This window comes from Balaenoptera borealis, assembly GCF_965194805.1.
Source record: "Balaenoptera borealis genome assembly, chromosome: 17".
NCBI lineage: Eukaryota > Metazoa > Chordata > Mammalia > Artiodactyla > Balaenopteridae > Balaenoptera > Balaenoptera borealis.
In genome coordinates this window covers 41,595,011-41,621,313 of record NC_138876.1, presented here as the reverse complement: position 1 = coordinate 41,621,313, position 26,303 = coordinate 41,595,011, and the positions used below count along the sequence as shown (strand labels likewise).

The window sequence follows — 26,303 nt, the reverse complement described above, 5'->3', positions numbered from 1 at the left end:
GGGCCCTGAAGCCCACACAGATGGAGGAGATCCCGGCCCGAGGGGGGAGTGGGCCCACTCAGGTGGGAGCCCCTCCCAGCACCCGTGGTGGCCAAAGAAGCTGGCAGCTGGGGAGAGGGGTTATATGGCAGCTCCGCCCCTTGTGCACCATGCAACAATGACACCTTACTTTTATGGTATCTCAGGCTTTTCTGCAGACTTTCCTGGTTGTGGAGCTCCTTACTCCTGTACCTTCAGGCTGTCTTTTCACAGCCAACAGCTGTCCCCTCCCTGGGTCTGTGCTGAAAACCCCACTTTCCAGCACCCAGCCCCCTTTTGCAACAGGCAACTCATGATTCAGGCTGGAATGTGCAGAGCTGTGGTGTAGACCTTGCATGCAGTTCTTACTTTGTCCTGCCTTCCACAGAACATCTGCTGCATTCTCCTTTGATCCCCTGAAGGTCCTTTTCTGTCCCAGCTGACTTCCCCACCGTGAGGGAGTTTTCCTGAGTGTGGGGACTTCTGCTCACCTTCAGCTTCCCGCCAGGGTTGCTGGTTCCTTTCCTTTTTTAATTTTTGTTGTCTAGTTTTATTGAGATATAATTGACATGCAGTGCTGTATAAGTTTAAGGTGTACAGCACAATGATTTGACTTACATACATCATGAAATGATTATCACAATAAATTTAGTGAACATTCATCATCTCATATAGATACAACATTAAAGAAATAGAAAAAAATATTTTTCCTGTGATGAGAGCTCTTGGGATTTGCTCTCTTAACAACTTTTATACGTAACATGCAGCAGCGGTAATTATACTTATCATTTTGTGCAGTACATCCCTGGTGCTTATTTATCTTACAACTAGAAGTTTGTAACTTTTTTTAAAGCACATAACTCATTTTTTACTATTAAAAATGTTTTTTAAAGTACCTACACAAAGCATGAATATATCTACAAATCTCTTTGATGTTTTCATCTCCTAGCTGGTCCCTTTTTTGATTCCTCTTTTCTTTTTTTTTCTTTCATTCTTTTAGGTGTCCGAAGTCTTCCACTAACGTTCAGTAGATGCTCTGTGGGAACTGTTCCATCTGTAGATGAATTCTTGCTGTACTTGTGGGGAGCAACGAATTCTGCAGCCTCCTATTCCACCATCCTGACTCCCCACCTACTCACACCCCCGCCACTTACTGTGTTTTCTTAAGGCTCTAGCTCTCCACGACTGATAGTGGGTCTTAGTGTATAAGAAAAGTAAACATCAATGTTCTCCGGCATCCGCTCAACCTTCTCAATCATGCAGTTCTTTCTTAATTACCTTTCAAGGGTACAGCGACACCTAAGAATTTTGTCTCCGGCAACAATATGTCAATATGTGTAACAGACCATAAAACCCATTTTTTAAAGTGCCTTCACTACAAGGAAAGTCTTGGTACTCATCTGACGGCTTTTTCCTGTCTCCCATTCCTTCCTGTTTCCATAGAAAACGTTAGATACCATTGGACACTCCTTCCTTCAAGTTCCCAATCAGTTGCTGAGAATCTACTCACTATGGGCCAGGCCCCAGGGCACCTGGACGGGAGCCTGCTTGACATTCAAGGAACAGCGAGGAGGATGGTGGGCATGGAGTGGAGTTGCTGAGGGAAGATGAGGTCATAAAGGTAATGCAGGCAGATCACGTCTGCCTGAGGCCATTGCTAGGACTTAGACTCTCACTGTGAGAAGAATGAGGTTTGGGGGGGAAAAGTAGAAATTTTCTTCCTTTGTTGGTAAGAGCAAAATTACCAAATTATTAAAAATGGATGCCCCAGTATTAGGTACCATGTCCCCATCACCCTGGGCATTGTCACAGGGGCTTCCACAGACACCCCCAGGCACTGCAGGATTGAACCAAATGTTCAGAGTGGACTATTGCTCGGTCTTACAAAGTAGCCCATGGACTGGGACCTGAACAGGGGCTTTGGCTCCATCAGTCACCTCCCTCTTGCTCTCTGACACTTGCCTACCCTTCCTACTTTCCCTAATCTCCTCTCCAGGAACTCCTCATCAACTATAAGAGTGAGCACATTAGCGGCTGTTCTGTGGGATGAGCAAAGTACCTTGTTCTAGCTGAGATGACAGAGCCGTGGGCCCCTCCTCACAGCTTATGGACTCTGGTGTACCGTGAGCTGTCTTAACTTAGCTTTGTCCCTGAGCAGAAGAGAGCATAAAGGTCAAGAAGAAAGAAAAACGTGTCACCCACAATGGCCTTAGTGCTACATTTTTTGCTGGCCCCTAATTAGAAACTGATTTTCAAAGCCAACCCTGGGGGAAATTACGGCTACATTTCCATCCTGACCATGTTTAATGAGGCCTCATGAAGAAAACAAGAAGTTTCTCCTTGATGGTTTCCTCCTATGGTTGAGAAGGTGTGAATGAATAAAGGGAGACAGATAACAGCAACTGGTTTCCTATAATAAAGCTGGCAGTGTCTGCTATTGCAGTGACTGAATTTTAAAATATAAACAGGATTCAGAGAATAAAGGTTAATGTGACACCCTATTGTGATGTTTATTGCTAACAGTAGAAAATAGTCATTACTGTGTTAACATTTCCAAGTGCTGATATAAGCCACAGGCTATTAGCATTACTGCGTTCTCATTATGACAGATTAAATAGCAATCACATAAATAATCACACTCTGTCCAAAACTTGAAAATAAATTCAACAATGCCTAAAAAACTAGTAGCCTATATGTACATCAGTCTTCTTTACAAAGCCTTCTTACAAGCTACTTTTTCAAATCTTATTGGATACCACACTCCCCATCATCCCCAGTTGTCTAGTGAATGGTCCTCCATATGCTGATGTTCATTAAGATTGTGCAGACTGAGCATTATTAGGGGGATGTGCTTCTTTCCCAACATTCCAGTAAAGAGAGCTCGATTAATATAACTCCTGCCTCTCTTTGCTCCTTTATTCCATAACCCCTGGGAGAAGGACTGACTTATCTGGCACATTTGTCAAGAATAATTCCACCTTGGCATGTGACGAGTTCTGGCCAATATAAGTGAAAGTGGGGCATGCAATTTCAAGAATGGGCCCTCAAGTGAAGAGCTTGTCCTTCTCCTTCCTGTTTGCTGTAATACAGAGATGATTGCTAGAGCCAGTCTGGACCACAAGGCAGAAGCTGCATAATAAGAACAGAGGGGTAGCAGCAAGCTGGGCGCCTGGGTCCCTGATGACTGAAATTACCACACCAGCCTGGACTACCAACCCAGACTTTTAAGTTAAGAAATAAACTTCTGCCTCATTTTAGCTCCTGTTATTTTGGATTCTCTGACAATTACAGCCACAGAATTGCAGCAGACAGTCTAGGAATGCAGGGGCAGGGGGAGATGCAGCCCAGGAAAAGGAAACTCAGTCAATAAGTCCAAATGAAAGAGTAAAGTGATTAAGGGTGAACAGAAAGTAGATGAATGGTGGTGGGGGGGGGGGGAAACATATTGGGGGGACAATCTAACAAGTCATGATCTATATTCATACACAAGATTTGTATTCACGTGCACATATAATGGATTCTCATTAATAAGCATAAATACACTAAATGAGTTAATATTTATAAAGCACTTAGAAAAGTTCCTAGCACACAGTAAATATTACAAAGGTGCTACTAACTAAAAATAAATAAATAAGAATGAATGGTGTGGTGGTTAATTTTGTGTCAAGCTGGCTAGGCTATGGTGCCCAGTTGTTTAGTAAAGCACTGGTCTAGAGTCTGTGGTGAAGGTATATTTTAGGTATGATTAAAGATTACAATCAGATGACTATAAGTAAAGTAGACTGACCCTGTACTGATTATGTTTCTCTAGAGAATGCTAATACAAATGGAAAGTTAACATAAACCTGTACTAGAAGCCACTGGAATTTGTTGACAGCTGGGAGGTGGGTTGAGGGACCAGAGTAGTCAGACTGGAAGCCTTGTTCAACACACCATCCATCATTCCCCATACCTCCTCTCCTCTCACAGCCGCCCCGAGGAATAACCTCTCCAGGACCCCAAATGTTCAGTTACCTTCCTTTCCTTGCCACTGATTTAGAGCAGAAGATGAGAAGGCCCATAATGGTAACAGTCTACCTCAGCACTGGGAGTAAAGCTTTATAGGCACAGTGTTTCTTTTTGGGGTGATGAAAATGTTCTAGAATAAGGGAGTGGTGATGGCTAAGCAACATTTCGAATATAATAAATGGAAGTGAATTATTCACTTCAAAATGATTGATTTTATGTTATGTGAACCTCACTTCAATAAATTCTTTTCTTTTTTTTTTTGGCTGTGCCTTGCAGCATGAGGGATCTTAGTTCCCTGACCAGGGATCAAACCCGTGCCCCCTGCAGTGGAAGCACAGAGTCTTAACCACTGGACCACCAGGGACATCCCCAATAAATTTTCAATGATGAATTTTATGTGATGCGAATTTTACCTCAATAAAAAAATTTCCACCTCCTTCCTCCTTGACAAGACATAGAAAGCCCAAGCTCTCCTAGTGCCTCCATGTCATAGCTTTCCCAGGGAAGCATTTCCTCATAGGCAGGATAGAGTTCAGTATCACACTCACTTGGTAACAGACCTCAAGCCAAGTCCACCAACTAAGCTGTTGTCGATAATGAAAGGGATATCTTGGCCTCCATATTGACTCTTTATTCCCCAACCTTAACAAGGCATAAAGGCTGAAGGATGCCAGGGCTGATGGCTCCCAGTAACTGAGGTTGTCCACACCAACTCAGTCTTATCTCCCATGACCACGTGTACCCCAAGTACAGAGTGGCTGGGACATTTGGAAGCCTTACCTGGAGTCAGGAAACTTCTGCTCTGCTTTTACAATACGTGCTTTCTTTTTCCCCATCCTGAATATAAGTAACCCTAAAGCTGGATGCAGCCTACTGTGTCTTGTGAGTTTGTCAATCTGAACGACCTGAGCAGAATAGGTAGTACAATCAAATCAACTGCATCGATGGTAAAATATCATTTCTATACTGTTCTGTGACAGTATGAACATCTATGTGGACCAAATATTTCCATCAAGATAAAAATAAAGATAACAGCAAGGATGAGGGATAAGATGTTGAAGTGAGCTTCCCTCCCACCCCATGCTACATCCCTACCTATGACATTAAACATATTTAAAACTACTCAAAAATGTCTTAAGTATTTGCTGATATTTCCTCAAAAAATAAAAATAAAGGAATTGTTTGGTCTGCTTTGTTGGATTTTCATTATCTCTTACTCAAAGAGATTTATAATTTTTTTAATAAAGATTAAATTACATTTAACACTTTAGGTTTTCAAGTAAGTGTAACAAACTCCAACAAACCATTCTGTCTGCGTCAATAAAGATTTTTTCCCACAGTTTTTTTTAACCATAAAAGCTGTATGCTGAACTGGTTTTGATTTTGTGGACAACAAGGGCTCTCAGGGGATGAAAGTCTGTAATGGCCTGAAGCAAAGAACACAGGCCGGCTATAGAAGAGGGCCACAGGAAGCTATTCTAAACCAAAAACAAAAACAACCCTTGTGCCACACAAGGTAAGAGAAAATAATATCCCTTTGTTGCGTCCTTCCTTCAGTAACAAAAGTAGCATGTCTACAAACCCCTCTAAGGCCCAATATACTAATTCGGAACCAACTCAGAGAAACAGTGCCATCTGCTGATTATACATGCTGTTTGCTGCAAGTCACAGAATTTCAATCTTGCCAACATTAATATGACAAACACTAAAGTTGCCAGGCAAGGGACTTCCCTGGGGGTCCAGTGGGGAAGACTCCGCACTCCCAACGCAGGGGTCCTGGGTTCAATCCCGGGACCCCTGCATTGGGAACTAGATCCTGCACGCGTGCCACAGCTCAGAAGCCCGCATACAGCAACTAAAGATTCTGCATGCCACAACGAAGATCCCGCATGCCACAACTAAGACCCGGCGCAGCCTAAGTAAGTAAGTAAGTAAGTAAATAAATAAATAAATAAATAAAATGAACAGCGATACTGGAAATAGAATTATACTGTATTATTAGCGGGTAATATTTTTTTAAACATAAATAAATAAATAAATAAAGTTGCCAGGCAATGTGATGCACGCCTTGATTGCAATACTCAGAAACAAAATGACAGCAGGATTTTTTGACCTGTTCCTTTATCATACACCCTGTTCAATGGATGGATAGGCTGTTGGGAAGTTGAATTCTACAGATCAGAGCTGCTCACGTTTTAATTCATCATTAGTGATTCAGTCCTAATGAGAACGTGATTAAAATGTATTTATGTTGTCATTTAGAGCAAGAAGATTTTCACATGAATATGTATCAAATGTGTATTTGTATAATTAGAAATGAATCACGTATGTGACTCAAATAATACCCATTGTGCTGACAGCTTTTGTCAGCTCGTGCAGCAGATTGATGGAAATCATGGAATCAAAAAGGGACATCTCTATGCTGCCAGAAGGGAAAAAAAAAATCGCTGGCTCTGCCTTCTTCAGTGTCAAGCATAGCTCCATGCTCAGAGATTGGCTTAAAAAATACCCTGGAACTGAGATCTCTGAGCAAGGAACCCGATCATGGTGGCTAAGGGGGAAAAACAATGAAGTATTCATTCATTCATTCATTCATTTCTTACTTAAAAGTAGCTGTCTTGTACCAGGGACTATACAAGGTACTGAGATACTAGGATGAATAAGATAAAATCCCTGTCCTCAAAGAATTCAGCTTAGCATGAGAGGGAGAAAGGTAAATAAACAGTTACAAACTATGTTAAATGCTACATAGCAGAGGAACGGACTAGGAGTAGATGATGGACAAAAGAAGAGAATTTTTTATAAATTGAGTATCTACCACAGAAGAGGTGCTTCGTATGTGTAACCCAGATGTTAGCACGTACTCTTTACCACCTGCGTTCAATGAGTTTGAACCCCCGCAAACCTCCGGCCTGCCAGAGTCCCAAAGGCTTCCTCGATTCCCAAGGGCTGGGCACTGTGCTTCTCAGGCTCTGGGCTCCTGTGTCATGCACGCTGCCTTTGTCCCATGTCACGTGGATTCCGTCACCAAACTCAGCCTCTCTTCTGAAATTCTGGCAAGATTTCAGGATGGGGCAGAGAAGAAGGGAACGTTAGTTTCCACACTACTTAGCAAACAACCAACTGGAGAACAACTGTAATTCAAATATCCTCCCTGGTTCTCATCACAGAGAGTTTCCCTTATCTAACCCAGTCCCAGAGTCCCTCCGTATTCTCCCCTCACCCTTCCCTCGCAGATGGTCTCCAAAATTCCACATTTTTCTTCCTCCATTACACTTTGACAGCAACCAACACCCACGGTCTGGAAAGGCTCACCCAAATATTAACACGTGTTTTTCCAAATGCAGTCAAGATAATATTTCTCCACAGACACAGAAAACACCTTTATGGTTACCAAAGGGGAAAGGGAGTGGGGAGGGATAAATTAGGAGTTTGGGATCAACAGATACACATGACTATATATAAAATAGATAAACAACAAAGACCTACTGTATAGCACAGGGAACTATATTCAGTATCTTGTAATAGTCTATAATGGTAAAGAATCTGAAAAAGAATAGATATATATGTATAACTGAATCACTCTGTTGTACACCTGAAATTAACATAACATTGTAAACCAACTATACTTCAATAAAAAAATAAAAAATAAAAAGATAATATTTCTCTCCCTGGCTGGCCATATATTATTTCATTTAAGCTTCACAACTACCCTTGGACATATCATTGAACAGATAGGAAAACTCAATTCATCTAAGACAATACTAACCCTATGTCATAGGTTGCTAATGCATGGAAAGCACTTAGCATTTAGAACACAGTAATAAACACTTAATAAATATTAGCCATTATAATTTTTATCACTATAATATTCGTTCCATCTCTTTTGTAGCTACACTTACTACCTAGGTAATATCCTCCAATCTCATGACTTTATTAAATACCATCTACATGCTGACAAATCCTAAATTTATCTCCAGCCTTGACCAATGCTTCTGAATTCAACTCATGTACCAAACTGCTTATCTGACATCTCCACTGGATATCTAATAGGCCTATCAAACTTGACATAATCAAATGTGAACTTGTACTTTTCCCCCACAAACCTCTCCTCTCCCAGTCTTATCTCAGTAACTGGCAACTCCATTTCTCCTTTGGCTCAGACCAGAAACCTTGGATCATTCCAAATGATTCCAAGATCACTCGTGATTTTTCTCTTTTTCTTATACTTTTCATTCAATCCATTCAGGTATCTTGTTGGCCTTGCCTTCTAAAATATCCAGAATTCAACACTGCCCTGCTACCACTTGGTCTAGATCATCAGCACCTCTTGACTGGATTATGGCAAGAGCCTCCTAACTCATCTCATTGTTTCCACCACAGTCTGTTCTCATCACAGAGCAACTCAGATCATGACTTTCCTTGGCTCAATCTCCAGAGGTTTTCCATCTCCCTGAGAGTAAAACTAAAGCCCTCAAAGTGGTCTTCAATGCCCTGTAACATTTGATCCCCCATTGCAATTACCTCTTTCACCTCAGCTCTTACTTGCTTCTTACTTTCTCCACACGGCCTCTGGCTGTTTCTCAGATATGTCGAACATTCCTTCACCTGTCTCAGGACCTCTGCACTTGTGGTTCCTTCTGTCTGGAACACTTTTTTCCAGAGAATGTCATGGTTCTCAATCCCTCACTTTTTTCAGGTCTCTGCATAAATCCACCCTATATAAATAGCAATCCCCATCCCCACCTTGTTTAGTATCTCCCTTATTCTGCTTATTTCTTTTCATAGCACTTACCACCATGTGCAATATTATATATGTGTATTATTCTCACAGTGCTAGAATGAAAGCACAATGAAGGCAGAGACTTTGCCTATTTAATTGTTACATGCATAACCCCTAAGACAATGTCCAGCATGTACTAGGTACTCAATAAATATCTGTGGAATGACAAATGAGTTTAATCATTTAATCAAAATTAAGAAAGGCAGGAATTTCAAGAAGTTTACCAATACCTAATGTGAACAGAAGTCAAGATAAAGACTGCAAAGAGTTCACTGCATTTGTCAACTAGGGAGTTGCTGGGATAGAGGCCTTGAGTGTTGGGAAGGGACACATTAAGAAGAGAACTCTCTTCTGGAAATGGATAGTAGTGATGATTGTACAACACTGTGAATGTACAAATAGTAATTCATTTTGTCGTGGTCTATTTTTCAAATGTGGTATAAAGCAAAACTTATAAACACACGATATCTGTAAGGCACTGAAGGAAGGAGGCCTGGAAAGACAGACAAGCTGAACTGCAATGAAGCTGCAACACCGGCCTCAACTGAGCTCTGGAGCTGGAATGATCCTGAAGGGTTGTCCCAAATTGAGGCAAGGAGGCTGGGCCTTTCTACCCTGCATCAACAAATGCCAGCCACCCAGGGGAGGGAGGGTAACCTTGAGCGAGGCAGCTCCTTTCAGCTGTGGGATATTCTTAGGCAGAGATTTGGCTATGAGTGGTCAGAGGCAGCACTCCCAATAGCTGGGTAAATGAGCACATTGGTCCTGAAGGGGGCAATCTGGGCAATACACCCTAGTATCCACTACAGTTAAGATAGACAATAAAGTTGCTAGTCTCTTATCATTTTTTTTTAAGATTTTACACCTGAGAATATGTGATGCAAGATACATATTGAAAGACGTTTTATATGCAAAGCCTCATATAAGAGGCATATACATAGGGCCAAGAAACATCATTTTTGCTTTTTATTAGTTGACTACTTCCTTACCGACAAACTTGATCCCCAAACTGCCAGTTCATGAGTCCTAGATGTACAAATGCCCAGGCACGGCACTACAGATCTAAAGAACTCAGATCTGGTGATACACAATTGAGTCTTTATTCAACACCTCAAGACAATATTCAGTCTAAAAGAAATTTCCCTAAAAGGAAGCAAAAGCTGATTACAGAAACCCCAATTGAAGATTAAATGAGTAACTCCTTTCTTCTTGCAGACTTCAGTCGTCTAAAGCTTGCTTTGTACATTAAAACTTTCTATTTAATGTCAAAAATTACTACAGAAACCCCTTGAGATGATGGTAGCTGTACCATTATCCAGTGTACAAACAATGCTTGGTGGACATGGCTTTACAGTCTGAAGTCCCAGATTAGAAACCGGTGCTTTGAAGTGTCCAATACTCCTCCCCGTCCTGCCACAACCCACAGACCATTCTCACCCAAACTGCCCAGCAGCAACTATTATATCCAACTGAATCTTCAGCATTAGCAATCCTAGTTTCTGATTCTCTTTCTCCTTTGAGCTATAGCTTAAATTTATCAAATTTTTCAGTTGTCTCCCACATCTATGTCTAATATTCCTAATCAGTTTAGACTTCCCAAAGATAGAAACTGGGCGTTTTACCTTTTAATATTCCTTATGAAAATTCCTTAGAAATTACTTAATGAAACTTCATGAATTATGGAATTATTAATAAACAATTATAGGATGATAGAAGTATGTCTTTAATGTTTCAATATTTAAGAATATATACAAAAATTAAACTCAGTTTTGATTATTATATCAAAACTATAATATACTTTGCAATAAAATATATTATTATAATTAAAATAATTCTATTTGTTTTCCAAAATTACGTTTACTTACTAGATTAATTTTTTAAAGGGGGTTATATAGCAGTAGTTTGATTGGTTATATTCTGAAAAAAGAATGACACATTTTCTCTTATTCTTTCAAGAAAAGGATCTGTAAGATTTAAATGATCTCCAGAAAAATGTTTCCATTGCTTCAGCTGTGACATGGAGACAGGTTTCAGGGAGTCAGACTTCTGTTGATGTGTACCAAGCTGACAATTTCTAAAGACAGGGAATTTTTCCAATGAATCACCTGAAGTAAGTAAAACAATGAGAAAATCCTTAGGTCAATCAATATCCTATTACATACAATACTTTTTTAATATATAATGAGTTTATATGACTTGTTACATTTGATCACCATGGTTTATACTAAAATAAGCAAATTCAATTAATTCAGTCCTTCTACAAATATTTACAAACTGTTTACAATGTGCTGATTTGAGCAATGGGGGCCAAAATGGTGAACAAAAATAGACATGGTCTCTGTTTTCAAGGACTTTATGGTCTAGCAGGAGGAATACACATTAAACAAATAATCATCCAAAGAGATGTATTACAGGTCCGCAATTCCTATCTAAAGGCCTGTGGGGCCAGATACGTTTCCAAATTCAGAATATAACTGTAACAATGTGGGTTTAACACTCCATAATCAAACTCATTAATATTCTGCAGCAAGGGCTTTCCTGGTGGCGCAGTGGTTAAGAATCCGTCTGCCAATGCAGGGGACACGGGTTCGAGCCCTGGTCCAGGAAGATCCCACATGCCGCGGAGCAACTAAGCCCCTGCGCCACAACTACTGAGGCTGCACTATAGAGCCCGTGAGCCACAACTACTGAGCCCTCGTGCCACAACTACTGAAGCCCGCGTGCCTAGAGCCTGTGCTCCGCAACAAGAGAAGCCACCGCAATGAGAAGCCCACGCACTGCAACACAGAGTAGCCCCCGCTCGCCGCAACTAGAGAAAGCCCGCGTGCATCAATGAAGACCCAACACAGTCAAAAATAAATAAAATTAAATCTTTAAAAAAGAGAACATCAGACTAGATAAAAAAGAAAATCCAGCCTCATGCTATTTACATGAAAGATACCTAAAACATAAGGACACAGAAAGATTCAAGGTAAAAGAATAGAAAAAGATATACCAGACAAATACTAACAATAAGAAAGTCAGTGTATTTGCTGTACACCTGAAACTAACACATAGTAAATCAACTATACTTCAATAAAAATTTTAAAAAGTCAGTGTAATATATTAACTAAAGACAAAATGAAAGCAAAAGACATCAGGGATAAAGCAATCACTACATAATAATAAAATAAATAAATAATAATGAAAAAATTTTTACAAAGAAGATACAAAATATATAAAGCAAAAATTGACAGAATAACAAGAAGCTGACAAATCCACTGTCATACTGTCAGATTTTAACATATCTCTTTCAATAACAGATATGTCTAACAAAGAATTAGGTCATCAATAGAAAAATGGGCAAATGATATGAGTAGGGGTTCACATAAAGGAAATACAGCTCTTAACCATAGGAAAATACACTCAACTTCACTCATAATAAAGTTAAATTAAATTAAAACTAGACCAATATACCATTTTTTTACTATCAGATTGGCAAAAATCCAAACAATTGATAATCCTAAACTGGTAAAGCTGTGGGGAAATAGTATATTGTTGGTGGGGTATAAATGATACAACCCCCAGTGGAGGGCACCTTAGCAAGATCTATCAAAATTACAAATGCACATATTCTCTGACACAGCAACACTGATAATTTACCTTATAGAGATATTTGAATATATGGAAAAAGATGTACGAAGATATATACTGCCTGGAAAGAACCTAATTATACAGCTGTAAGGTCAGATGAATAAATTATGGTCTCTTCATACAAGGGAGGATTATATAGCTGAGAGAAAAAAAGAAGGAGGAAACTCTTTAATGATATGGGAAGATCTCAAGATACTATTCAATGAAACAGGTACAGAACTATACACATATTACACTACCCTTTATTGGGGGGAAAACTGGGCAAGAGTTCCTTGCATATGCATAAAAATGTATCTAGAAGGATACACAAAAAACTAATAATACTGGTTTCGCAAAGGGTAGCAGGACTAGAAACTAGGCAGATGACGGCATTATGGGAGGAAGAGTTCTCACCATATACATTTTATATTTTTAAATAGTTGAGATAGGTGAATATATTACCAATTTTTCAGTTAAATTAGTAAATTTTTAAATCTGTAAAATAAGAAAAAACTAATTCAGTAACAGAAAATTTGACTAATATGGCGAACTCTAAACTAAGTAATTAAGAGAATACACATGCTTTTCATGTACAAAAACATTTACAAAGTAAACACACCAGGCCACACACCAAGTCTCTATAGTTTCCAAAGAATCAATATGCAGACCATATTTGTGACTACAGTGCAGTAGCCAAAATTCAATAACAAAAACTAAAATACATTTTAAAACATACTTTTAAATACCTCATGAGCCAAAGAATAAATTATAATGGAAAAAAATATTTAGAACTGAATAATAAAAAGACTGCATATCAAAATTATGAGATTCAGCTTAGAGGAAAATTTACAGCCTTAAATTCCCATTTCAGAAAAGAGGACTGAGAACCATTAAGCTAAGGATTCAACTTTAGAAAATAAGGAAAAAAAAAATTAGATAAATACAGGGGAAAAGAGAAATAATAAGAGAAGAAATTACTAAAATGGAAAAAACATACTATAGAGAAGATGAGTGTGGATTATATAAAATGTAAATTCTTCCATGTTAGTCTTATACAGTTTTACTTCTTAAACCCATCTCAACACAATCAAGTGACTTCCAACTACTGGACATTGCTTGCTCAAGTCCTACTCCTGATCCAGTACCTATCTGAATGGTATTAATTCTGGAGGGTTGACGCTTTCAGCCTCATTTAAGCAGCACAAGCAGTGCATGAAGCAAGAAGTATGGCAGCCCATGCTTACTGCTCCAGAAAATATGACCTCATTAGGAATAAGTTCTACACAAAATAAACAGGAGGATTATTCTGTCAAGTGTTATGTTTTTTGTGAAATAGAAATAAGGATTAAAAACATTTCCCTAATTCTGAAGTCATTATTATCAGGATTTGAAAGATTTTACCAATAGGCCAAATTTTTCACAACTGATTCGGAAATAAGAAGCTAAATTGAGAGAACTAATAAGGTTCTAACTAAAATTTTCTCAAATACCCATGTGGCAGCTGCCCTGTGACATGAGGAAAAAAGAAAACTAACATATGCAAGGGGTAAATATTTTAGTTATTCTGTATTTAAATATTTTCAACTACTAAAGAGAGACTAATTAACTTTACCATCATAACAATTAAAATACAACTAACCTGTATGATTTTCTCCTGTACATTCACAGTCAAGCAGGTCATGAGTAACACAACGTGAACTTTCATGTAATGTGAACAAATTTTTAAGTTCTTCTACTGAAAACTGAATATGATCACATGTCTTGGTTAGGTCTACAACTGCCCCAGAAAGACCTTGCTTACTGATCTGCCTTTGATAGATCTTTTCTTCTATTGTACCTGAAGAGAAAACATTCATTAGATTTCCTTCAGATCTTTACATCTGTTATTTTTGTAGGGTAAAGCATGTTTATTAGTACACTAGCTAACAAAATAACAGTACTCCTGATACTGAAGCACAGATTAACAAAAAAAAATCTTTAATTATTCAAAGGGAATACATTTTTGTCATACTGAAGGGTTATTACCTGTGGTTAGGAGTCTGTAAATATGTACAGGATGTTTCTGACCATCTCTCCACACTCTAGACATTGCCTATAGAAAATTAATGAGAATTCTGAGAGTACAAGTAGAAACTAATAATAACCCTTCCCACATAAGCAACTTGCATTAATACATTTAAGATTAGGAATTCTAGATTTCACTTACAGCTTCAAAAAGCAAAGCCCAGGCATACCTAAGCATTCTCCACTTCAAATTTTTTTGCTGGGATAAAGAAAGGGATGAATGAACACTCATTGTGGTACTGTAAAATAATTACAGGGTGCCATGCAACAGTGAGAGGGTCTATCTGCATCAAAAAATGGGACAGCGAGTTTGGGCAGTAAGAATGCAAAGAATCAAGTATAGCATAGCATGGAGGGTTTATTCTCAGTCCAAGAGGCTAATGATTCACCCCTAAGGAATCCCTAGGATACCTGCAATCAGCTCAGGCTCTAGATAGATCTCTGTGGTTTTAGGATTTATCAGTGATACTGTACAGTAAAAGGTTGATGTTGAAACCTTGCACATTCCAAAGAAAAGTCTGGCCTTCAACCAGCTCCTGGAAGCCCTGGAATATCCTGCCTGATAAGAGCATCTTAGTTTACCTGGAGCCTTGGGCCACACCAAGTAGTTTATGCTAACAGTGTGATTTAGGTGGGGACTTGGGCCAGTTGACCTCTGCAGGGATTGGAGACTGAGCAACTAAGGTCAGTCACACAGGTATCCATGCCTACATGACTGACCTCCAACAAAAATTCTGGACACCAAGGCTCAAGTGAACTTCTCTGGTTGACAATATTCCATATGTGTTGTCACTCATTAATGTTGGGAAAATTAAGTGTTGTTCCATACAAATCTAGTGGGAAAGGACAACTGGAAGCTTGTGCCTGGTCTCTCCTGGACTCTACCCTATGCACCTTCTAACTGTGTTGATTTTAGTCTGTATCCTTTCACTGTAATAAAACTTAACTATGAATATAGCTGTTTTTCTTGATTCTGTGAGTCCTTCTAGTGAATCACTGAACCCGAGGGTTGTCTCCAGGTATCCTAACACAGATACCATATGAGGTGCAAATCCATTGGTAGAAATCTCAAAATACATAAAATGGACTGTATTCTGAAGAAAACCAAAGGCTGCTTCTGAAATATTTCCCTAAATAAGCTAATTTTATGTCTTTACCATACTCTGCACAAACACTGATCATAGCACCTGTAACACTTTATTATCTTCCCCTGATGGTCATGAGGATCCTGAAGGCCCAACTACACAGTATATAAGAGCCTGGAGACATACAGGTTTGGGTGTGAATCCTGGCTCTGCCTCTTGTAAGCTATGTGACTGAGAACAAGCTTCCATATCTTCATCTGTAAAACAGGGCTTAGAATATCCACACTTGTAGGATTATTGTGAAGATTAAACAGATGTAAAGCACTTAGCAGAGTGCCTGATATAAAATAAGGGTTCAATATGCAGCAGTTATTATACATCATCATCATCCTCGTATCCCCCATAGGCATTCAATAATGTTTGTTTAATGCATAAACAGTCCTACCTGGATATCAGTGGCTGGATTCCAATCAATGTCATAGAGAATTAAGTGAGATCCTCCAATAAGGTTAAGTCCCACACCACCAGCTTTTGAACTTAACAAAAAAATAAAATCAGAAGAGTATTTACTATTAAAGCCATCAACAATTTGTTGCCTTTGAGAGACTTGTGTTTGTCCATCAAGTCTTGTATAAGCATATCCATGACGTTTGCATACTTCTTGTAAAATATTCAAGGTTTGTGTATAGTTGGATACCAACACCACCCTGTCAATCAAAAAGAAAGAATCTTTAAAAAAAAAAAAAAAAGAAAGAATCTTTATACACAATTTAAAAGCAATATTAGATTTTTTTAATTGAAGGAAAATACCATGATAATACTATCACTGATATTTATAGAACATCCAACAATGACCTTGTACAATTAAAACACAGATTCTCCTTCAAATTCAATTTTAAAATCAGTATCTAAGAGGGAATTCCCTGGCCATCCAGTGGTTAGGACTCTGCACTTTCACTGCCAAGGGCACAGGTTCAATCCCTGGTTGGGGAGCTGGGATTCCCACAAGCCACGTGGCCAAAAAATAAAAGTCAATATCTAAGAGACTTCCAGCATCAAGATAGTGGAGTAAAGACCTTTCTGCTTTCTTTACCTCTCTTAAGTCACCCTAAGAACAGCAGGAGAATAAGAAACAGAAATACAAACTCTATCTTTAATGAAACAGGAGACATTTATATATGAAAACAGAAAATAGTGGAATGGTGACCTGCTTAGGAGTACAGAGAAAGTGAAACTTAAGTGCTCAAAGAGAGGGATTCCAATAAGAAACAGGTCCAAGTTCATTCACACCATAGAATCTCGTAAAGGCAGCTCAGAAGAAAGGAGTTTAGACTGGAGCTATTACAAGAGCACTGGTAAGTAGAACCCAGGCCCTCATCCCATGTAACTAGTTGGCTTTTCTTTCTCAACTAGAATGTTTATTCTCTGGAGAAAGTAAACCAAAGAAACTTAGACCAGGGAACTCTAGAAGGCAGGGATATAGTGACAAACCAAAATGAAAGTCTGCCTAATGGATGGTAAGATCCCAGTCCGCTTTTTCTGCCAACTCCCAGAACACCAGCAGCCAAGCATTCCTCTCACATTCCACACCCCAAGAAAGATATTATTGGAAGATTCATCTCTGGAATGACTTATTTGAATGACCCCAGAGAAAAGGTCCACAGATAGGGAATTCCCAAATAAAAAAGCCAGCTCCCTACCTGTTACCTAATGCAGGTCAGCAGTCCACAAGCCCTGCCCATGCACAAAGAGCATTCAGTTAGTGTTTTACTGCCTTACTCTTAAATATAAATGGACACCAAGGGCCACCAGCTACTTGAAGCCAGCCTCCAACACGAAAAATAGAAACCAAAACAAATAAACAGAAAAAAAGAAACATGAATAAAACAGAGCAACGGAGAAAACAGAAGACAATTTTAAGGAAATAATTAATACTCTCATATAAGAGATAGCATTCACAAGAAGAGGTGGCAATAAAAAAGAACAATCAAGAATAAGAAAATTATCTTGGAAATTTAAAATGACAGCCAAAATAAAAATTTAATAGGAGATTTAGAAGAAAAAAAGAGAATCTTCCAGGAAATAGATTAAAAAGGAAAAGTTATGACCAATAGGAGAGGAAAGATAAAGGAATTATAGAATCAATCCACGAGGTTCAATATATGACTGACAGAAATTCCAGATAAAACAAAAGAAAATTGTTTTGAGAAAGAGACTGCTTCCCAGACACGGAGTCTTCAGATTAAAACGACTTACTATAGAGTTTTCAGCTCAATAAATGAAAATATGATCCATATTAAGGCACATCAAGATTATAACTCAGGACTTCCCTAGTGGTCTAGTGTTTAAGACTCTGCGCTTCCACTGCAAGGGGCAAGGGTTCAATCCCTGGTCAGGGAAGTTCCGCGTGCCACCAAAAAATAAATAAATAAAATAAAATAAAAGCCATGGGAAGCTATTAAAAAGCATTATCATATTTAAAAAAAGATTATAACTCAATGTATAAAGAATGAAGAAAAATTGCTAGAGTTTTCATGAAGAAAATATGGAAAAGACAAGAGATAGCCGTATAAGTACATGGTCTGGCAACATACTATGGGAGCTGGTGATTGCCTCTGAGAAACAGGATGCAAAGGGGGAGAGATGGAACTATGAACTCCTGTTTTTTTTAATGATAAGCCCTTTAACATTTTGATAAAATAAAAATTTTAAACAATAAAATATGGTAAAAAGTAAAACCAGAATTTATCTAATAGCTAAAGTTTGATAATGAAGCAAAAAATAAAAAACAGATCAGGAATATTTCCTCCAAGTTTTATAACTAGTGGGATAATTATTAGCACTAGAAATTTTAAAAATAAGGCAAATGTTTAACAGTTAGAATTCTCTTAATTATCTATGCTAACAAGGTAAAGATAATGTATATTTGTATTCCTGTATCAGTTACCTTTGGCTACATAACAAACCAAACCAAAACTCAGTGGCTTAAAACAACAACCATTTATTTTATATTTAGCTCACAATTCCGTAGGTTGCCAACTTGGGCTGGGCTCAGCTAAGAGGTCCCTCTGCTGGTCGTGGCTGTGCTGACTCAAGCATCTGCAGTCAGCTGCCAAGTGGACTGGGAACTGGCTGACTGGTGAGGGGCCTCGGCTGGGAAGCCTCATCTGAGTTTCTCAGGTCTCTTACCCTCTAGCAGGCTAGCCCAGGCTTATTCACATGGTGACAGAAAGTTTCCAGGAAGCACAAAGGAGGACAAGCCCCACTGCACAAGATCTTTTCAAGCCTCTTCTTGTGCCATGTTTGCCAGCACCTCATGGACCAATTCAAGTCACGTGGCTGAGCTCAGAGTCAGAATGGTAAATCACCCAAAGTTACCCAGCAAAGGAACATGGATATAGGGAGGGAGAACTTAAGACCATTTATGCAATCTGCCAAAATTCCTATACTAATAATTCAGTCATTTTTTCCTTCCTTTTCTATACTATTACAGGGATGAATAACATTATCTAAACATAGTTTTTCTGATACAACTTTACTGGACTGGAGGAAATCTGGCTTTAGAATATTTTCCCCCAACAAGTTCTTACAAGGCTAGATGTAGATTGATGGGATAGGTGACTATCTTGGTAAAGAGTCTTGGACAATCCCCTTCCAGAGGTCTAGAGCCCCCCAACACATACATACCACTTTCAAACAAGGCTATTATTTTTATGGTCACAATACTGTCCCTGAAAAGAGTTGAAATCTGTAGGCAAGGCTGCCATGTCAGGTAGAGTGCAAGCTGCACCCAGCAAAAGAGTGTCCAACCAAGAGATGCACGGGGGGTGGAATTTGGCATGAACTCTACTCTCCAAGCCATGAAGCCTAGTGCATGAATGCAACAGCCAGGAGGGAAGAGGAACTTTTTAAATTTTGAAGTATTCTTTTTAAAAATTCCATAAAAGGGCCACCAGCCAGACAAGCCAGGAGTTCTCAGATACACCTCCACCCAATTCTAATTCATCTCAATATGCACAAAAGCACTGTAGAAGAGTTCTGCCTATAGACCTAAAATAGAACTATCCAGTTCTAGTTAACAATAACACAGTAGGTCAGGTGTAGACAGTAATACTATCCCTGAAGTAAAACACTGTGAGCAACTTCTAGCTACATATTTTAAAGGGTTAGGAGATGTTTGTGCATAGGCAGCTCAGATGTGGAAAACCTGGCCTCTATACCCAACTGGCCATAAAAAAAAAAGGGGGGCTACAATTTAACAACAACAACAACAAAAAACAACCCAATTAAAAAAAATGGGCAAAGGACTTGAATAGACATCTTTGAAAGAAAATATACAAATAGTCAACAAGTACATCAAAAGATGCCCAACATTACTAATTACTAGGGAAATGCAAATCAAAACCACAATGAGATATCATCTCACACCCGTTAGGATGGCTACTGTCAAAAACAAAACAAAACAGAACAGAAAATAGCAATGCTGGCGAGGCTGTTGAGAAATTGGAACCTTTGTCCACTGTTGGTGAGAATGTAAAATGGTGTGGCTGCTACGAAAAAGATTGTGGGGGTTCCTCAAAAAAATAAAAAGGGAATTATCATATGATCCAACAATCCTACTTCTGGACATATATCCAAAGGAATTGAAAACAGGGTCTCAAAAAGGTGTTGGTACATCCATGTTCACAGCAACATTATTCATAATAGTCAAAAGGCAGAAGCAACCCAACTATCCATCGACAGATGAATGGGTAAACAAAATGTTATATACATGCAGTGGAACATTACTCAGCCTTAAAAAGCAAAGAAATTCTGACATGCTACAACATGGATGAACTTTGAGGACACTATGCTAAGTAGAATAAGCTAGTCATAAAAAGACAAAACATCATATGATTTCACTTATATAAGGTACCTACAGTAGTCAGATTCATGGAGACAGAAAGTAGACGGGTGGTTGCCAAGGGCTGGGAAAAAGCAGGAATGGGGAGTTGTTATTTAATGGGTACAGCTCAGTTTTGCAAGATGAAAAGAGTACTGGAGATTGGTTGCACAACAGTGTGAGTATACCTAACACTAATGAACAATACACTTAGAAATAATTAAGATAGTAAATTCATGTTATGTGTATTTTATCACAATTTAAAAAGAAAGGTCCATCTCTTCAGATAATGTGAAGCAACAGAACAGTCTGTGCCACTGATGGAAGTGCTACTTCTTCTTTCATCGGACAAGGCAGGATTCAGTTTTCTTAGGATCCACAAGCAGTCAAAATGACTCCAACCCAACCCCTACCCCCAAATTATATTTTTCTTCCTCATTCCTTCCTTCCCACCACAAGAGGGGAACTTTCCTCTAGAACATCTTCAAGGATAAATTCTCACACCTACAGTCACACTTGATCTCTTCTCATTTCCTCTGAAATTCTGTTCACTCATATTCCTTGTCCAACAATAACCACCTATCCCATGTTCAGAAAAAAAGGAAAAACAGAATCCAGTGAAGACAAGATGCAAATAAAAGTCTAACTAAAAGTTCATACTCTAAGTTCAAACTGGGTCACAATCTGCATATATATACATACATTACACACTCTTGTATATATAAAATATTATCTAATAAAACATTTTAATCAACTGTATTAAAGAGTTCATAGAAAGTTTCCTTATTTTAGTCACTTCATTATTATGAAAAATAAATCTAAAAATTTTCACAAGTCAAATGATACCATTAATGCTCCAAAGAGGTTAAGTAGCTTCCTTGACAATTAAATATAAATATTATTTTGCAATCTTTTCTCTGTATTTTTGCCTTCATTCAAAAACAGTTTGAATACTTCCTACAAGAATAATTAAGACATAGTCCCTGCACTATAGGTGCTGACACAGAAGAGAACTAATGATTACAATATAACGTGAGAAGAGCTCCATTAGAGGGAGGTACAGGATGCTAAGGGAGTACAGAAGAGGGGCATCTAACTCAATATGAGGCCAGGGGCTTCTAAGAGGAGAAAGCATCCAAGCTGAGTCTTAAAGAAGAGAAAGTTGGCCAGAAGAATGAGAAGTGGAGGTACACCAGGCATAGGAACCTGAAACAGGTAAGAACAGAGAGTGAGAAGTAGAGCAAATTACAGGTTTTGCAAATAGTATGGTATGATTGGACCATATGGTAAGTGTCAAGGAGTCAAGAGGTATGAGGTTGGAAAAGGAGGCACCACCCAGGTCATGAAGAGTCTTGCTCAATGTGCTATAGTTTAGAAATTTCTGGAAGGCAACTAGGAATCTTTGAATGATTTTTAAGAAAAGGAGTAACATGTTCACATTTGTATTTAATATAATTTAGGGCAATATTGATATGCAATGGGATTGAAAGTAAGAGGGACATAGTTTATAAGAGACCACCACAACCCAATCAGTAATTACAAGAATCAAAACAAAAATCTTGGTGCTGTACAGTGGTAATTAACACAAAATTATAATTCAACTCTACGTCAATAAAAAATTTTTAAAATTAAATTTTTTAAATAAAATTTAAAAGTTATTAAAAAAAAATCTTGGTACCTGAAAGGAAATGGATTCCTGAGATTAAGGAATGGTGTATGGTGTTAGGGAGTGTTGAAAGAATGCTCAACATCATTAATCATTAGAGAAACGCAAATCAAAACTACAATGAGATATCATCTCACACCAGTCAGAATGGCTATCATCAAAAAATCTACAAACAATAAATGCTGGAGAGGGTGTTGTGAAAAGGGAACCTTCTTGCACTGTTGGTGGGAATGTAAATTGATACAGCCACTATGGAGAACAGTATGGAGGTTCCTTAAAAAACTAAAAATAGAACTACCATACAACCCAGCAATCCCACTACTGGGCATATACCCTGAGAAAATCATAATTCAAAAAGAGACATGTACCACAATATTCATTGCAGCACTATTTACAATAGCCAGGACATGGAAGCAACCTAAGTGTCCATCATCGGATGAATGGATAAAGAAGATGTGGCACATATATACAATGGAATATTACTCAGCCATAAAAAGAAACGAAATTGAGTTATTTGTAGTGAGGTGGATGGACCTAGAGTCTGTCATACAGAGTGAAGTAAGTCAGAAAGAGAAAAACAAATACCGTATGCTAACACATATATATGGAATCTAAGAATAAAAAAAAAAAAAAAAAAAAAAAGGTCATGAAGAACCTAGGGGTAAGACAGGAATAAAGACACAGACCTACTAGAGAATGGACTTGAGGATATGGGGAGGGGGAAGGGTAAACTGTGACAAAGTGAGAGAGTGGCATGGACATATATACACTACCAAACGTAAAATAGATAGCTAGTGAGAAGCAGCCGCATAGCACAGGGAGATCAGCTAGGTGGTTTGTGACCACCTAGAGGGGTGGGATAGGGAGGGTGGGAGGGAGGGAGATGCAAGAGGGAAGAGATATGGGAACATATGTATATGTATAACTGATTCACTTTGTTATAAAGCAGAAACTAACACACCATTGTAAAGCAATTATACTCCAATAAAGATGTTAAAAAAAAAAAAGAAATAAAATCAATAGAATAGAATGTAGTGACTGATGACATTGGGAAAATGAAGGAGAAAAGTAAGTCTAGAATGACGAGTGTTTTTTGCTTACATTATGGTACCATTCATCAAGCCAAGGAATAATGAAAAAGGATCAGTCTTGCAATGGCAAAATGATAAAGCTGGTTTGGTACATGAGAAGTTGAGGTCCAGACAGATTTAGATGTCCATTAAATAGAAAGAAGGATGTGGAAACTAGAAGAGAGGCTTGGACTAGAGATACAGATTTTGAATCAACACTATGTGGATGATAGCTGAAACTGAGGAGTAGAGCTAAACCAGGAAGGGTGTTTAGAGTGAGAAGGAGGCTGAAGAGAAAGCCCTCAGGAGTATCAACATTTCAGGACAGAAAAAGAACAAAGGATTCTGAAAGTGATAAACAAACGAGTTAGGTGTTACAATATCAAAAGACATCTCTAGGGTTTTTAAAATATATGTATTTACATTTAGTTTTTCTTAAATAAAAACTTACAGACACACTGTTAATGATAAGTTTACAAAAGACTGGGAGCTAACCATGCCACCAAAGAAGAAAACAACTTATTTTTAATGTTTTCTTCTTTTCAAAAAGAGGCAGTGAGGGGAGGGAATAAGGACAGAGTCTAAGCTCGAATTCCATAAGCACTTACAAGTGGTTTATTAAATTGACTTCTTACTTTTCACCAGGACGAAGTTCGTGGATAACAGCTAAGAGCTTTGACAGCACCTGTAGTTTTCCTGACTCTTCCTCAGTAAACATGAGCGGGTTGTAATCAGCGGGAAACACATTTATCAAGCCTTCATATAGATTCCTTTCTTCATTCTCATCCCAAGTTGAGCTGCATTCTTTTTCCTGTTCAAAAGGATGACTGTCAACACCGGTTCATGTTTTTTTAATCAGGAGGGAAAAAATGCTAAAATTATGGGGAAAAAGCTGAAGATTAACAGCTACCTGAAAAGCCCAATCTAATTGTTATGTAAATCTCCATAGGTCACAATTTGGTCATTTTTGATTACAGAGCAGTTCTAATGCTGTCTCCAAATGCCTGCTCCCTGAACCCCACAAGCACAGTATCATTGCCGATGTGTGACTGATGGGGAGGTGGGTAGCAGAGAAATAAACAGGAGGAAAATAGAGGGCAAACAGTTCTAGGAAATCTATCCTCTCCAAAACCCTGAGACTTCTCATCATTGCTACCTCTTTTTCTCTCTTCTTCCCTCCTTCCCTCCCTGCTATTACTTTTCTCTCCCAGTTTGCAGGCTCACACAGCACCTCCCAGGTGATACTCAAAATCAAGCACAACAGTCCGCTCAATCTTATCAATTTCTTCTAAAAGAAGGAACAATTCTGCCAAGAAGTTAACAGAGAAATCTATTGTTATTTATAATATTTTGTTTATTTTACCAATAGTTTTTATATAATTTTATTCCAAAGAGATTATCACCACCTCTGAAATTCCCCCTCAAACTGCCTAGCTGACATGTGAACACATACTGGAGAATACATTTGTTAATGACTGCATCACTTTTTTAGATAAAATTTCTGGGATTGGCCGTTCTCCTCACTCTCTCCCACATTTACCAGATTTATCATTGTTCTTGAAACTTTGTTCAACCTACTACCCCTGCCTGGAATGCGCCATCTTTTTTTTGCCCAATTATCCCAATCCTATAAATACTTGAGGACCCAATGCAAATTCCACCTGATTACTCACATGCCCCCTTTTGGGGGGCATTGACTTTTAAATTTTATGGTTACACAGTACATTTCAACTTTGAATTTATTTAATTGTTCAATTAACTATATATTTTTTTAATAATTCCCTAATGTTTTAATGTGTGTTGTAATCCTTCTTTAATAATACTAGAAACATCTTAAGGGCAGTGAATCAAGTAGTATAAAATGCTGGGCACAAAGCACTATTTTTAATCTGGCTTATTCCCAAAACATAGCAATGTTTGGGTAAAGTCACTTGATTAAAAATACTTGGAACCCTAAGATATTTACATAACTGGGATATACATGAGAGGAGAGATGGTTGCTGGCTGCTTTGGGTTAGGTTTCCTAAAATGCCTACACCTTGGCGAGGTTATCAAAGGACCATAGACCCAGGGTCTAATCCACAGCTTTTCATGTTCAGAAACTTGCATATGCTTAAGCTCTAGGGAAATGAGCCATTTAAGAGCCATTTGGTTAGCCATCTAACCAAATTAAGAGACTGAATAAATCAGAATATAAATTTATTGACCTATAAATGAGACCTGCCTGTTTAAACCAACTGGTCTATGCATTCTGTCCTATGAAAGGTTCATGGGGAAGCCAAATCATTAGCAGAAAGTTGTCTGGTGAATATTAAATCAAAATACAAGGGAGATGAATGATCTTAATGCACAAGTTCTTAGCCAGGAACACATAATCAGAATCACTTGGGAGAGCTTTTTTAAAATCTTCATGACTGGGTCCTACTCTCAGAGAATCTGAATCGGCTCATATGTGCCTAGGCTGGACAAATGTAGTCTTAAAAGCTTCCCTGAAGACTGTAATGTATAATCCTAATTAAGAATCAACTAACAGATAATATCTTTATGCTAAGACAGCCTGATGCATGGAGGTGCATCACAGAGATTTACCAGTTAGATTTCTCACATCAACTAGACAGGGCAATCTCTTCTCTGACTCTCTGCAACCTAATACTCTTCAGTTATGAGTTGTAATATTCAGTTATAGTTGTAATAAAAATTCATCAAATTGCCACAATAACATTATCAGGAAGTTATTATTGTCTCTGTCTTTCAGTTAAGACAAACTAAGCCTCACAGACACAACCTGGCCATGGTTAAACTTGCCTTTAGTTAAACAAGTAGTAGAGTAGGGACTGATACCTAGTTCTAACACCAAAACAGAAAACTCTCACTATACCCCAAACTGCCTTATTTTCATTAATATCCAAATGGTCAGCTCAACTATGTAGCCATTAAAAATCATACTTGTAGAAGGCATCTAATTTGGGGAAATGTCCACAATTTATTTAGTAGTAATAATAATAATAATAGATTTTTAAATAATAAGCATAGCATCATTAGAATTAAGTTCCTCTAGAAAGGACTACTTATGCATATCTTTGAGTCTGTTTCCTCACCAAAAAATGGGGATGGT

General features: G+C 38.3%; 1 protein-coding gene across 8 annotated transcripts in view; it reads right to left on the bottom strand.

Moving 5' to 3' along the window:
- Positions 1-561: 561 nt before the first annotated feature.
- RAD54B (RAD54 homolog B) overlaps positions 562-26,303 on the bottom strand; it is a 113,777-nt gene continuing 88,035 nt past the window's right edge. For 6 of the 8 annotated variants that reach the window (XM_082363280.1, XM_082363282.1, XM_082363283.1 and 3 more), the window contains 5 exons: positions 23,824-23,999; positions 16,016-16,277; positions 14,447-14,513; positions 14,061-14,258; positions 562-10,914 (listed from right to left, as the gene is read on the bottom strand). In XM_082363280.1, the coding sequence (XP_082219406.1) occupies positions 10,697-10,914; positions 14,061-14,258; positions 14,447-14,513; positions 16,016-16,277; positions 23,824-23,999 (921 nt within the window). In that variant the 3' untranslated portion in view covers positions 562-10,696. The remainder of the gene's footprint in view (positions 10,915-14,060; positions 14,259-14,446; positions 14,514-16,015; positions 16,278-23,823; positions 24,000-26,303) is intronic. The other 2 variants (XM_082363281.1, XM_082363284.1) reach the window with 2 other exon arrangements.